At 35.9% G+C, this 15,456-nt stretch overlaps 1 protein-coding gene across 2 annotated transcripts in view; it reads right to left on the bottom strand.

The window, feature by feature from the left end:
• Positions 1–4,022, bottom strand: part of Gys2 (glycogen synthase 2) — a 70,860-nt gene extending 66,838 nt beyond the window's left edge. The window contains exon 1 of one of the 2 annotated variants that reach the window (XM_078015115.1): positions 3,397–4,022. In XM_078015115.1, coding sequence (XP_077871241.1) covers positions 3,397–3,517 — 121 coding nt within the window. In that variant the 5' untranslated portion in view covers positions 3,518–4,022. The remainder of the gene's footprint in view (positions 1–3,396) is intronic. The other variant, XM_005328907.4, reaches the window with a different exon arrangement.
• Positions 4,023–15,456: the final 11,434 nt, after the last annotated feature.

Below are 15,456 nucleotides of genomic sequence, written 5' to 3'. Positions count from 1 at the left end.
AGAAGTTAATGGCTCTGTTTATTTTTCATGGATTGGAGATAAAATTATTATCCTTAAAGATAATAATTCATCAGGAGCTTCACAATCTAACCCCTGAAGGTTTCTCCTGTCTTCCTTCATATTCCCTTCTCTTCCCTCTCTGAGCTGCACTGAGCTCTCTGAACAGGGCACACTTCTCTCACACAGAACTCTCTATCTTTATTGCTTCCTCTGTCATATTTGCCCCACGGCAGTTCAAACTTAAATATCAACTCAAATGTCTCTTCATTAGAAAGGTTCTCCACAAACCCCAAACTCAATTAAGAATCCCACCACAACCACTACCAATAGCACCACACATAATCTTCAAGCACCTTTCTCTCTAACCCTTACACTATAGGTACATGTTCAATGTCAATCTCCCTGCAAGTCTATAAATGCTGGAAAATTGGAAATCAATTCTGGTTATTTTTTGTTTGTTTGTTTGGGGTACCAGAGATTGAACTCAAGGGCATTCAACCATGGAGCCACATTCCAAAACCCTATTTTTTATTTTATTTAGAGACAGGGTCTCATAGAATTGCTTAGCACCTTGCTTTTGCTGAGGCTGGCTTTGAACTCGAGATCCTTTTGCCTCAGCCTCCCAAGCTGCTGGGATTATGGGTGTGTGCCACCCTGCCCAGCTCAATTCTATTTTGTTAAATTCTGTCTCTCTAGTCTTTTAGTGCCTGACACCTAACAGATACTTGATAAATCTTTTTTGAATAATAGATGGATAATAACAAAAAATGGATAAATTAATAAAAGCAAGAAATTTAAGGTTAATATGTACCACTGAAAGGTTATTTGGATGTTATTATTAACAACCAATAGTTTAACTGTGACTCCTTTGTTAGTTATACTTTAAACATTTCCATAACTCACTGGCAAAGTCCTGGTAGTGAGAAATTTTGTTCCTCTCTAAAAAGCCCTTTTTTTCTTTGTTATGAATAAACTTCCTTGTTTGCCATAGAACATTGTAAGATGACTCGAACATATTATTTTTATTTTATTCATGAATAATCTGATACTGAGATAGTTCAAGAGGGGTTTTTTATTATTCAGAGGTCTCTAACATTTAACTGCAAGACAGAGCTTTTTCATCTATAGGACATATCCTTAGACAGTAGAGGTCTCAATATTTAATTCTTAAGTGGCAGTAAAAAGGGGAATCAGACTGGGAAGAGACCTACATCTTAGTCCTCTGTCTCCCGTTTGCTTGTTCATTTAGTGCCTCTATTCATCTATTTTGTGTATGAAATAGGGGGGTTGGATTTAAAATCTCCAAGATGCCTCAAACTGTGGCTATGAACTGCAGGAAAGTCAAGTTCAAAGCAAATTTATATTGTCAGGGATGAATGGAATCATTGTATGTCTCTATTAAAATTTTTGACAAAATCAAGCTGAGTGAGATATTAAAAATATCAAGACAGAAATCAGCATGCGTTGGGCTGGGGATGTGGCTCAAGCGGTAGCGCGCTCGCCTGGCATGCGTGCGGCCCGGGTTCGATCCTCAGCACCACATACCAACAAAGATGTTGTGTCCACCGAGAACTAAAAAATAAAGATTAAAAATTCTCTCTCTCTCTCTCTCTCTCTCTCTCTCTCTCTCTCTCTCTCCTCTCACTCTCTCTTTAAAAAAAAAAAGGCATAATAAAAAAAAAAAAAAGAAATCAGCATGCACATGATTGGGATTTAAGACCCATGGGATAAGTTTTCATTAGTTCCATTAATGTTTGATAAATGGAGAGCAAAGAAGGAAAGAAAGGGTCTTGCTAAAGTGCGGCCACTGGGCTGAAGTCGTCTGGGCTGACTCTGTTTGCTAAGAACCACTCACCCCAATATTTTCCACCAAGGAGCTCTGTCCTTGGGCTCTTGCCTACTCCATTGAGGAAATCTTCATTTCAAGGTACGCCCTGGGATTCATGTATTGTGGTGGTGGCTCTATGCCAGAAACCTTGGCCATATTTTAAAACTAAGCAAAAAGGAATAGTTTTCATGTGGTTTCTGTTTTCTTTTAGCTGATATTGGATGATATATTTTTGTCTCTTCTTGTCCCTATAGAGAGATCCATTAGATCCAGGACCTTCATTCGACCTGTTCTTTTTCCTCTGGATTACATAATTAAAATTAATTTATTCCCTTCTTTTGCAGTGGAGTTCATATTACATAATATTTTGCAAAATAAAACTTGTTTGCTCACCATAAAAATAAAATAAAATAAAAACTGGGCAGAAAAAAAAATGTGACAGGAAAAAGAACATTGGAAAGATCTACTTGTAAAATACTTCTCTACAATAAAGTCCCTTTTCTCCTTGCTCCTTCTCAATGCAGCCAGGAAGACTGGACTTTGTTCTCTCACCTGAATTCTTTGCCCTTTTGCATAGGCAGAATTAATTGATAATTTCGATTTAAGGAATTTTACAAATGCAATTTTTCAACAGTTGGCATAAGATCAAAATCCGAACAGAAGCCAAGTGTAATTGTGATTTGGGATTATTCTGGCTCTAACTAGTCAAAAAGCAGAAAAGTCATGCATCACATTTATGTTTTCATTTCAGCTTCTTCAAATTATACAGCTTGTCACTGCTATTTACCCATCAATCTCTGGACCTGTTCCTTCATAATATTAAAGGATGCAGCCTTCAAAACCATTATCTTTTCTCAGTTAGATAATGTTTTTTCCTTCATAACACTTTTAAACTAGAGTCTATCAATCTATAAGAATTGTTCTTTGATAATTGTACAGGTACCTCTGTTATTAAAACCCATTTAAGTTGCCTCCTCTAACCCAGCATAATCAGGTTATATCTTATTAGGAAATTATTTGATCAATTTGACTTTCTTTCTTATTTTATAATTTCTGTGTATGCATAGCATTGAAGAAAAATACTTTCAGTTTTTTGAGTAGCAGTACAGCATTTTGTCTTCTGATCAGCTTTTACATTAAAACTTTAATTCAAAACTAATCTTGAATTATTAGAAATGCTATGAAATGTTTCATACAACTGCTATGGAGTTAAAGTTTCTTCATATGGTACTTGCCAAAATAAAGGACTTAAAAGTACTTAAAATACTTATGAAGATTTTGTGGATGAAAAAAAATCATAAAACAACAAAAAATAAACTTTTCATTCTTATTTTATTGTAACATGGATTTAAAATAATTATTTGAATTCACATTTTCTGGCAATGACTAATTTTTTCACTTACTCCCTCGTCAACACATACACGGGTCTTAAGTTGTCACTGCCTGTTGAAATAGATTAGACCAAATGTCACCCTTGCTCATGCATTATCACTGAAGCATCACCTATGAAATCCGAACCTATATTCTTCAACAACTTGAGAAATAGTTACATCAGGAGCAGCACCAACCTTTATTGGTCACCTCCCAAGAAACTTCAAAGAGCAGTAAATCCTCCACAGGAAGTTTTTCAGCTTCCCACTGAGGAAGCCCACTTAGGGATGTCACAGATAATGATCGGCCTCGAAGCATTCTTCTTCCAGTCTTCTAAAACCCTTGATGGATTCCCTGTTTCAATTAATTGCAATTCCTGCTAGGTGCACTTAGAAACACAGAAGTTTAGAGCCGGTAGGTATCAAGCTCTAGTAGATACTCAAAGAAGTAAACCAGTAGAACAAAATCTCCAGTGCTTCCCAGAGAACTCCCAATTGAAGAAGGGTTTATCTTTTTGTCCAATGAGGACACTATCCCTTGTTACTATCTACCTAAATGACCCAGAGCAATCTCGAGTAAAATCCTGCTGTTCAGGGCTTGAGCAGGCTCCTCCTGGGACAGATTGAGCGTGATACAAATCCAGCCCTTTAGCCCTTGTCCTTTTGACCAAGCTAGACTCACACTGTCTCCAGGGCTTGTTTCATCATTTCCAGAGCAACCCAATATTAGCAAAGCAATTTCCCTCATAAAGTTTGCAGACTACATATAGAACTGGTTGAGATATGTTTCCAGTTTTAAATTCTTTTAGCTTTCTATTCTTTGTTTCTTTCTTGTTTTTTTTTTTTTTTTTTTTGAGGGGGAGCGGGTACCAGGGATTGAACTCAAGAGCACTCAACCACAGAGGCACATCTCCAGCCCTATTTTGTTTAGAGAGAGGGTCTCACTGAGTTGCTTAGCAACTCACCTTTGCTGAGGCTGGCTTTAAACTTGAGATCCTCCTGCCTTAGCCTCCCAAGCCGCTGGGATTACAGGTGTACATCACAGCGCCTGGCTCTATTCTTTCTTTTTTTAACACTTTTTTCTAGAGCTTTAAAAAAATTTATTTCTGGTTATTTCCTTCTACACGTACAAATTTAATTTTGATGATAAGCATAGCTCTTGTTTATCTCTTTCTTAATAACTTAAATTCCCCCTCCATATCAAAAGTATAAATCTCAATGTGTCTTTAGGTATAGCATATAATAAATGTATTTTTGACTGGTCAGTGATTATCAGTCCACATTTAAATAAGGTAGTAGAAATTAACACTGTATATTTACAAATATGATCAAATTGATAAAGAATGATGCAATGATCCCAGTGTGGTTTCACACACCTATGATCTTAGTACCTTGGGAGGTTGAGGCAGGAAGAACACAAGTTTGAAGACAGTCTTTGCGACTTAGCAAGACTCTGTCTCAAAATAAAAAATACAAAGGGCTAGAGATGTAGCTCAACAGCTGAGCACACCTGAGTTCCATCCTCAATGACAAAATAAATAAATATTATTAATAATAATAATTTAATGGATGTGGATGGGAATATGTTCAAATATAGGAAAAAAAGTTACAATAGAAATATCATTAGGATAACATTGCCAATAAATGTCATATATTTGCTTTCTCGTGTGTTTGTATGTGTATTTGTATCAATACACACACACACACACACACACACACAATTTTGTTTCTAAAGTAAGGACATTCACAGCATGTTTTAATTTGAACCATCTTGCTTTACAGATTTACCTGGCAGTCTGTATTTTTACATTATACCATGTAGTAGCAGAATTGAAGCTCATACAAAATAATGTTCAGGTTAGAATTATAAGTACATTGTCAAAGCATAATTTGTTCCTTATTATAATACTATTTTAGAAACATTTATTGAGTCTGTAGTCTCACTCCATGTAGTTGGCCTAATTGACTTAAGCCTGTTTTAATGACTCAAGATAGGTAAAATCATATTTTATTATGTGATATTAATAACTTACGTAAATCAAGAAAAATAAACATGTCTTCCATGATTCAGCAACATATTTGATTATCTTTGTCTACAAATGTAAATATACATACACAGTTTATTATCCATTTGTTTGAATTGTGGGAAAAAAAAGGCTACATGGCTAATCAAAAAATCAAGTACTAAAATAATAGAGATATGAGGCTATGTTGTTGAAAAGATTTTTTTACATAATGATTTATTTGTTCGTGTTGACTTAACTTCTGAGTGTTCTGCAAACACAAATTCCAATAAAGCCCAACAGAAGGACATGTTGATGAGGAATGAGATGGGATGACAGGGACATGATAGAGCTTTGCGTTTGCAGTGCTTCCTCTCAACAACCTTGAGATTGGTTTTTCCAGGATTGAACAAGCCACAGGAGAGCTGATTCACATTATTCAACATATAACAAAAGAGTGATTTATTCATTTACAGTATGTTCTAGGTGGCAAGTGCTTGGTCTGGAACCGTCCATTCAGCCACTTATCAGATATGTAACCTTGAGCAGATGTTTATATAAGCTTTAGTTTACTTATGATAATGAGGATGAGATAATTTACATAAGAGAATTAATGTAGTGCCTGGCACTATGCCAAACACTTTAGTAATGCTCAGCCTTATTTTTAAAACATATGGTGGCCTATTAAAACCTTCCCCAAAGGGCATTGGTTACCAATGGAGAGGAATGGGAGGCTAATTTTCTTAAATTTTTTATATTGTACTCTACATGTTTGTTACCTGTTTGGTACTTTATTATATTAAACACTTTGGAAGAAAATGACCTTAGATTAATAAATCTATTTTATAATGTGGTAAATGAAAATAACTAAGATAGAAGATAACATAAGTAGTATGTCTGAATCAATGTTGTAATAACGTGTGTGTGTGTGTGTGTGTGTGTGTGTGTGTGTGTGTGTGTGTGTAGTCCTGAAGTATATATGAAGAGAAGACTAAAATAGACACGAACAAAAAATTGGGAGGATACATGCCAAAACTCTTACAGTTATTGTCTGTAAGTGATAGTGGTTATGACCAGTATTTATGTGGTCTTTTTGGTTTATTTGTGTTTTACAAATTTTCTGTAATAATCGTGAATTATAGATATGCACACCATGCATGGGATAAATCAAAACGGTTTTCAAATTTAATCGTATCATAAAGGTTTTGCACAATTCTACTCTTGTTATTGTGATGTTTTGAAATTCCTTGTCCTTAGTTCCCATTTGACTTATTTTTAATATCAAGTACCAGTATTTTCAGCAACATATCATCTCCTAATGACACCTCCCATCAGGCTTCTGTACTTTTTTTTAACTTTGTTATTCTCAACATGAGGTCACTCTTCACCAATTCTTTGCTTTTTAGTGGCAAATGCTATTTTAAAAATTGCTCCTGGAGTCAAGAGAAGTGAAATAAATAGAACTAAAAGAAATATGTCCATGTTTTCATCTATCCTTGCTCGCTGGATAAAGTGCCTTCTTTCATATGTATTTGCAGAGAAAGGCAGTCATTTCTGCAGATTTGGAGGAGGATCAGACAAAGTTCTCTGCTTCCCAAATCCCTGAATACTGTCCTATAAGGTTTATGCTAAAAGCACAAATAAATGAGTTGGCAGCAGAAAGATAAGAGCTGTTGAGGCAGAAAGGGAGACAGGACTTCTCTAAGGTAGGAAAAAGGTGCTCAAAAGACCCTGATTCCTAATTTCACTCCCACACTAAAATCTTATCTTTCAATGGGAAGAGGCAAGAGGGCAAATTAGGAGGAAAAACAGAAAGAAAAGAAAAGAAGACAACTTGTATTTGGTTTCCTTGATAAATAAATATTCCAGCAGAGGTCACTAGATACATTTAGAAGAACACACATTTGCTTTGACATTTTGGAATCTTTTTGAAAGTCTTTAAAGGACTTCCAAGGTTTGATTAGCCTGGACCTGCATATTCAGAATGACTTCGTTGGTGTATTAATGATGTACCACTGTGGGTCGAGCAATTGATTCCCAGATTAAGGAACTAAGGAAGAGATTATTTATGTTTTATAATAAAATATGTATGTCAATGAATATTTTTCTTTCAGAGTTTCCTATGAGTATATTTTTCAGAAATCCAATAATCTTGAAAAATAATAATGTTAAAATAGTCTAATGTTGTCAGTATTCACTAGATTTTGAGATGTCCCTGTTCATCTTTTTATCATCACAATGTTGTAAATTGACTGATCTCTGTGGAAGTGGGCACCTGCCACTTGCTCCATCCAACTTTATCATCTAACACTCAGAACCACAAATCCAGTGTTCCCCAGTGACATCAAAGCCCCTGCACCATGCTGTGGCCTGCTTCTCTTCCAGTGCTGATATTGTTCCAGCTGCCAGGAATAGCCTGTCTGCCATCATCCCATACCTAGCCAGCTCTTTCATTCTCTGACTCTTTCACCTAGAACAAGGCTTTCCTGAGTTCCATCCCCATAGATTCTGTTATGTAATCCTCCTAAAGCTCCTTGATTGCCATGGGCATATTTATAAGTACACCTGTCATAGCACATTTTATAATGAAGTTCAGTGTTTGCATTTGTTTCTCCTCTACACCAAGTCCAAAGAAGCTGAAACTCTATTGTTTCTATCTTCAAACTGTAGCTTCCAGCACAGGGCATAGCACAGCACTCCATAAAAGTCAGAAGGTGTAGGCTGTTGCTGTTTCATGGGTAGTTTTATATGATATTGTCCACATTTGTGAGACAATATTTCAATGATGGGGGACAGAAGGACAGTCAGTGTAGGTAGTAAATGACTGGGTCTGGAAGATAGGGACGAATTCAAAGGAAATAAAATGCTAATACCTCCAGAGCACTTTCCCCTCCTCTAACCTGTTGCCAAGGTTACCTGCCTCTAAGGAATTGTTTCTCTCTGCAAGGAGTTGTTAATGAGTAGCCCCGGGGTAGCTCCCTTCTTGCACCTACCTCTGGGTGGCTTTGTTCCTGCCCTTGGATCACTCCACCTTTTGGGTCAAATAGGTTGGATGGGAATAGAGGGCATGAGAACAAAAAGAAATCTAATATCTATAAAAGGGGCAGGACACTCCTACTCCCCTGGGCACCAACTTGGACTCTCTCCTCTGCAGAGGTTCTCCTCCCCACCCCATCCTTTAAATAAAACCTTTTGTGCTTGCCTTGTCAATTATCGGGTGTTCAATCTTTAGTGCTGGGAGTACAGGATTTGAGCCATGATTCTCAACACTGGCATCAATGATTCATAGGTTAGTGAGAACTCAGGGTTAAAAAAGAAAACAACAGCAGGGATAAAGCATATCCAAGAATAAGGTTAAAACTGAATATTGTCACTTGAAACTCTTTACACCCTGAATTGACTTCAAAATATGCTGCAGAATATGTTTCCTCTCAGTCCACATGAGACAGGATATAATGTGTCTTATTCTATTTTCAATGATCATGTTTTAAAAAATCAGTTTCTCCAGCATGACTGATACCAAATAGACATGTAGACCAATGGTACAGAATAGAGGACACAAAGACAATCCCATGTAAATACAGTTATTTCATACTAGAAAAAAATCATCAAAAACATTCATTGGAGAAAAGATACCTCTTAAAAAATGGTGCTGGGAAAACTGGAAATCCATAAGTAACAAAATGAAATTAAACCCCTATCTCTCACCATGCACAAAACTCATAGTGGATCAAAGACTTAAGCACTAGAACAGAGACCCTGCACCCAATAGAAGAAACAGTAGGCCCAAATCTTCACCATGTTGGCTTAGGAACTGACTGCTTTAACAAGACTCCATTTGACCCAGTTATCCCACTCCTTGGTTTATACCCAAAGGACTGAAAATTAGCATATACAGTGACACAGCCACATCAAAGTTTATAGCAGCTCAATTAATAGTAGCCAATAGTAGAAGGGCATCTAGGAACCGACCTAGATGCCCTTCAACAAATGAATGGATTAAAAAAAATGTGGTATATACACACCATGAAATATTACTCAGCCTTAAAGAAGAATGAAATTATGGCATTTGAGGTAAATGGATGGAGCAGGAGAATATAATGCTAAAAGAAATAAGCCAATACCAAAAAAATCAAAGGCCAAATATTTTCTCTGATATGTGGATACTAATTCACAATAAGCAGGCAGGGGGCTAGGAAAAAATAGAGGTACTTTGAATTAGGCAGAGGGGAGTGAAGGGAGGGGAGTGAAGATAGGAGAGGGAGTATGGGGATAGGAAGGATACTAGAATGAATCAGACATTATTTCCCTATGTACATGTATGACTACACAACTGGTATGATTCTACATCATGTACAACCAGAAGAATGAGAAATTATACTCCATTTATGTATGATGTATGACAATACATTCTACTGTCATGTATAACTAGTTAGAAGAAAAACAAAAAAATCAGTTTTTTAGTAGATCCTGTTTTTATCTTTAAATGAGTTTTGGATGCCCTAAAACATTTTTATTTTTGAAATTTAAATGGCCTTAATATTTATGAGTCAAGGCAGTTAAGAAAGTATTTAAAAGTCATTTACTTTTAAGGTAATATGCAAATGCATTATTTGGCTTAAAAAGTATTCAAAATTAACATAAAGACAAAAATATATTTTCTTATCTATATGGATATTAACTAAATATAATATTTAGGTTTAACATCGGCTTTTAACATCAGTCTATGTTCTGTAAATATACAATCAAACTAATATTTGTTACAAAGACTGCATTGTGCAACCTTCCTTCCCTACTGACTGCTTACTAGTATTAGGGGTAGGCAAATTACAATACATTTTTCAATATTAAATAAGCAGCTCAGGTAATCTCCTTGCAAAGACCTTGACTAGTACATATTATGTTATTTTTATCTACAGTTAAAAATATCTTATGCATTGTTTTCTTTGAATTGTGTCACTGATTAGAAATGACTGTGCCTTCAGCATGAATTGAAAGCGCCAGCTGCCTGGTGTCAGGTGTGAGGCATGATGTCCAGGCTAGTCATCTAGTTCCTCACAGCTCAGAGGACGTGCCTGGCAACCATCAGTGTTTTGTAATGTGGGTGCCTAGTTCCATGTCAATAGAGCAAACAAGAGAGAACTTGGGAAGCAAGATGTCATCCCCTTTTGATTGATTTTTCCCCTTTGGGAGAAAAAAAATGTACTGTGTTATTTAACCCTTTGTAACCTCTAGGCTTTCGACATTTCCTGGAAAGTTGTTTTTACCTGAACACAGATTCATCTCAGAACAATCTCACCAACTGTGTGTCTGTTCTTTTCCTATCCCTAGTAATAAAATTTCTTGGTTGTATTAAAATAAATTTAATTAAATCTGTCTTTTAGGGATGCAAGTTAAATGTATTGGTTTTGACATTGTAAACCTGGTCCTTAATGATATGGGCACAGGATATTTAAATGTAGGACATTTAAAGGAAATGATAGTTCTTCCATCATCAGCTTCTATGGGTTTCAAGCTAGTAATCTAGAAATAAGGAAATGTCCACCTCAATGCTATATTCAGTTTACCTTGTGTCTATTCAGATAGAGCCTGTTCTGTGGGCTTGAAAAGGGGAACAGAATTATTTGCTATTAATTAATGCTTATTATGTGTTATATAATGAAAACACTTTATAAAGTGTAACATTTAGTGGAACTTCAAAATTTCCCAAAGAGAAAATTACTCACTTAACCTTGAAAATTTTTGTGAGCTCTGATTGCTATAAACTCTAACAAACAGCTCTTAAAAAAAATCTCATGACTGAATTGTCATGGGTAGCTTTATTTCATCATCTGGACAAGAATGAAGGAATCAATCATCACTAGATAGAACTTTAAGAATGTTTGTAAAAAGCACATTATAAAAGAAAAAAGTCGTTGTTTTTCTAAGGTAGAAGGCTGAAAAAAGGAAACAAGAAGATAATATTAATCTCTCAGAATTTCTGAAGATTTTAATATCCTTGCTATTATTATTGACTTTTTAAGAATGTGTTCTAATTAGTTATACATGACAGCAGAATGCATTTTGATTCATGGTATACAAATGGAGCACAACTTTTCCTTTCTCTGGTTGTACACAACATAGAGTTGTACTGTATACGCAGTCATACCTGAACTTAGGGTCGTGATGTTCATCTCATTCCACCATCTGACCTACTACCCTCATGTCATATTTAATGACTTGGAAAGGAATTTCTAACATTTTTTGTTTCATTAAACCAATATTTCACCTAGTTCAAAAACCATAAACTACACAAATAACACCTTTAAATTCTCTCTTTTATCTATCCAAGGCTTAGCACTTTCCCTTTTCCCAAACACCACCCCCTGAACTTTAAAGATTCATAGACATTTTTGTAGCCTTATACTCAAACTAGCTTGCCTTTTTGCTTTCTCTTTCCTTTTATTTTTTATTTTTTAAAATTTCGTTCTTTCTGGCACACAGGCTGACCTTGAATGGTACAATCCTCTTGCATCAGTCTCCCCAAAAATAGCTGGGATTGCAGAAGTGTGCCACCATGCCCAGCTGTAGCTTTTTAATTTCTTAATATATACACAGTCAGATAAAAATATACTTTTTCTGAGCTGGGGTTGTGGCTCAGTGGCAGAGCACTCACCTAGCGTGTCTGAGGCACTGGGTTGGATCCTCGGCACCACATAAAAATTAATAAATAAAATAAAGGTATTGTGTCTATCTACAACTAAAAAAAAAAAATACACTTTTTCTCCCTGAAACTATTTCTACATCTTTCTGTATTGATATGCAGAGAGCATGCTCATTCTTTTATGTAATGGAACCCTATTCTACTGAATGAATAGAAAAACTTTATGTGGACATTTCAGTTTTATCTTTTGCTATTATAAAACAGCACATACTAACTACATCATGTTGTTCTTTTGCTAGAATGCAGGTTAATCCCCCAAAATGAAACGGAGTAAAAGAACATACACTTTTCATTTTGGTAGATATTGCTAAATTGCTCACCATAGGATTATGCCAACCCATACTCCTTCCAGCAATCTGAGTTCCATTTCCCCATGAATAATAGAATGTGTTACCAACATTCGGATTTTTCCTTTTAGGTGAGAGAAACTTTAATTTACATTGGTAAGTTACTTACATATACTTTTAGTATACATTTGTAAATGAATTCATTTTTTCACATATTTAACAGCAATTCTTTTGGTTCTATTTTATTTGGGGTAGGGGGGTACCAGGGATTGAACTCAGGACACTCGACCACTGAGCCATATCCCCAGGCCTATTTTGTATTTTATCTAAAGGCAGGGTCTCACTGAGTTGCCGAGTGTCTAGCCCTTGCTGAGGCTGGCTTTGAACTTGCAATCTTCCTGCCTCGGTCTCCCGAGCCACTGGGATTACAGGCATGCACCTCAGCCCTGGGCTTCAATTTGGTTCTTAATGACGTTATCTATTCACATCTCTTTAATTTTTTCTCCATATTTCCAATATCAATCTCTAAGAAGTCTTTATATAAAAAGGCAGCTCACCCATTGCTTGCGATATGAATTGAAATTTTCTTTCTTTATAAATTTTTAAATTTGTTTGAATTAGTTATACGCGACAGTAGAATGCATTCGTGCACTTTCATGTATCACACATAAATGGGGTATAATTTCTCATTTTTCTGATTGTGCGTGTTTATGTTTTGTTTCCCTGAAGATAGGAACTATCATAGCAGCTAGAAGAATTACTTATACCAGGTACTCAATAAACATTTGTACTTGGCAGATTTCATGTGTCATGGCTTCCTGTGATAGGTACTTTTTTAACTTTGTTCCCGCAGAAACCAGTGTTCCAAAACCAGGTAAGGTATTCTTGCTTCCCACTGGGCTCAGTTTGTTAATGCAGACTAGTATTTCTATGTGGGAGCTCCAATAATAAGAATCAGGTTGAGCCGACACCAGAATAAAAGTCTTTTTTCCTCCAAAAGATCTTCATTCTACCTGAAAATTTTCACCAAGACAGAATCCAGATATAACAGAAAGAATTTAGCAGATAGCTGCTGGGGAACAGTAATACAGTAATAGTAAAGTGTCTTCATAGAAAGACCTGGTGTGGTGGCATAGCCTGTAATCCTAGTGACTTTCGAGACTGAGGCAAGAGGATTGCAAACTCAAAGTCAGTCTCAGCAAAAAGTCTCTCTTACAAAAAAAAAAAATTTAAAAGCCCGGATTACAGATTAGTGGTAGAATGTGCCTTGGTTCAGTCTCCAGTACCACTTAAGAAAGCAAGAAAGGAAGGAAGGAGATGCAAATTGGGTGTCAGGATTTGAGAATTTTGGTTCCAGTTCAGCCAAGCTAGAAGATATTTGTTGGTTTTGTCATCCAATATTTTTTTTTCCCTTATGTCTGAAGAGGATACCTTCAAATTCTTCTAGGACCCATCCCTTCCACCACTCAGTTCACTTTGCCATGAGGAAAAACAAGTTACTTATCAATGAGATCCCTACATCTTCCAAGACACAGGAGCTCAGAGACATGCCTTTTATTCCATGACAGCCAATAAGATGCAGTGAGATATTTTCTGGAATTCCAAAGCAGGCAATAGAAATTAGTTCTAAACCAGTGAGGATATGACCCCGGAGCTGCTATAAACAATTTACCATCAGCAGAACCCAAGAGTTAAATAAATATACACACAAAGAAGAGTTAGGTCAGGAAAAACTTGCTAATTCTGATGACATTTCTTTGTCCTTCAAAATAATCTCGCTTAATGTCAGTACTATTCCTTGATTTTTCAGGTAGGTGCACCAGTAAATTCCACCCTGTTTTGTTTGTTTGTACTAAACCATTGATTCACCAAAGTACTCAGGGGTATGTTTCTCTTCTGTGAAATAGGTTGGGCAAAGATCACTTTAAATTCTAACATCTGATCTGAATCAATATGTAGTTTTCACATTTTGAATAACTTACAAAATATCTGAATCCATGTATTAACTAGTTGGGTGTTATTGGACCTCCACTTTATTCCTAAGGAATGTGAACAGTTCCATTTTGCATATTTTCCCAAGAAAATAATGTGCTCCAATTAAATATGTGGGTATTCAGACTTTTCTTGATTTTATGGCACTTTCTTTTGCTATTTGTCATTATGCCTATCTCGTTGAAGTTACCTGCTTTCAGCTACTTTGCCTTAGATTGGTTATTACCAATAAAATCTTGGCATGTGTCATTTATAATTAGGTCTGGTTAGCTGAGGGAGATATTTCCAATAACAGTGACAGGAGTTTATTTCCTCTTCATGTAAAGGCAGTTTGGAAGCAGGCTGTAGCTGGTAGAGCAGCTCCTTGAATACGAAGGACCCAGCTCTTGGCTCTGCATCCAAAATGTTTTGCTTTCTGCTCAGTCTCCAACAAATATGATCTCCCTATTCTTTGGACATTAAAATGTTTATTCTTCCATAGAAAATGTGCTAATTTTTTCTCCATGTCCTTTACCTTTAATATCTAAAAAATGGTTGGAATAGTAAAAACTACTTAAATATTAGCTACCATTATGACCAAACTTTGTGCTAGAAATTTTATGTAATTTTCTTTAACTAATGTAATCACATCGAAAGGGAATACTATCCTCACGGTTTCATAGGTAAAGAATTTGAGGATTAAGAGTGCTTAAGAGAGAAGAGCAGCTGAATTGCCCAAAATCACAGTTACTGAACGACAGTGCCAGCACTCAAACCTAAGTTTACATGAAGCCAAAGCCCATGCTTAAACCGCCCCCCCCAAAAAAAAAAACACTTTCTAAACTAAACACTAGAGATTACAAGTAAATTACAAGTTCTGTTAAAAAAAAAAAATCTGCTTTATGTTCCCTCTAAATCTCCATATTATTCTGTCTTCCAGTAGCTTGGATCTGGATGATTTAACCCAAACTTCCATTTTCTTTCACTATCAAAGAAAACTAATTCTCACATATAGTTAACTCCAAGTTTACAAAGCTCTATTTTAGAGGCTTTTCCTTTCAGAGAAGAGTTCATACCTGTTGAAATCCATTACAACTTTGGTTGTAACCTTAAAGCAGTAACCATACTCTCAGGACAACCACCATGAAATTATGGAATATATTGTGAAACAGAACTTTTGTGCTGTCTGGAGAGAGGAGAACAGAAGATGCAATGTAACTGGTACTGGGATTTAGGGGCATGGGAAAAATAATTTGAAAGACTGACTAAAATCGTTCAGAAATCATTCCAGAAA

This window comes from Ictidomys tridecemlineatus, chromosome 6, assembly GCF_052094955.1.
Source record: "Ictidomys tridecemlineatus isolate mIctTri1 chromosome 6, mIctTri1.hap1, whole genome shotgun sequence".
NCBI classification, from domain to species: domain Eukaryota; kingdom Metazoa; phylum Chordata; class Mammalia; order Rodentia; family Sciuridae; genus Ictidomys; species Ictidomys tridecemlineatus.
This window is presented reverse-complemented; position numbering and strand designations above follow the sequence as displayed.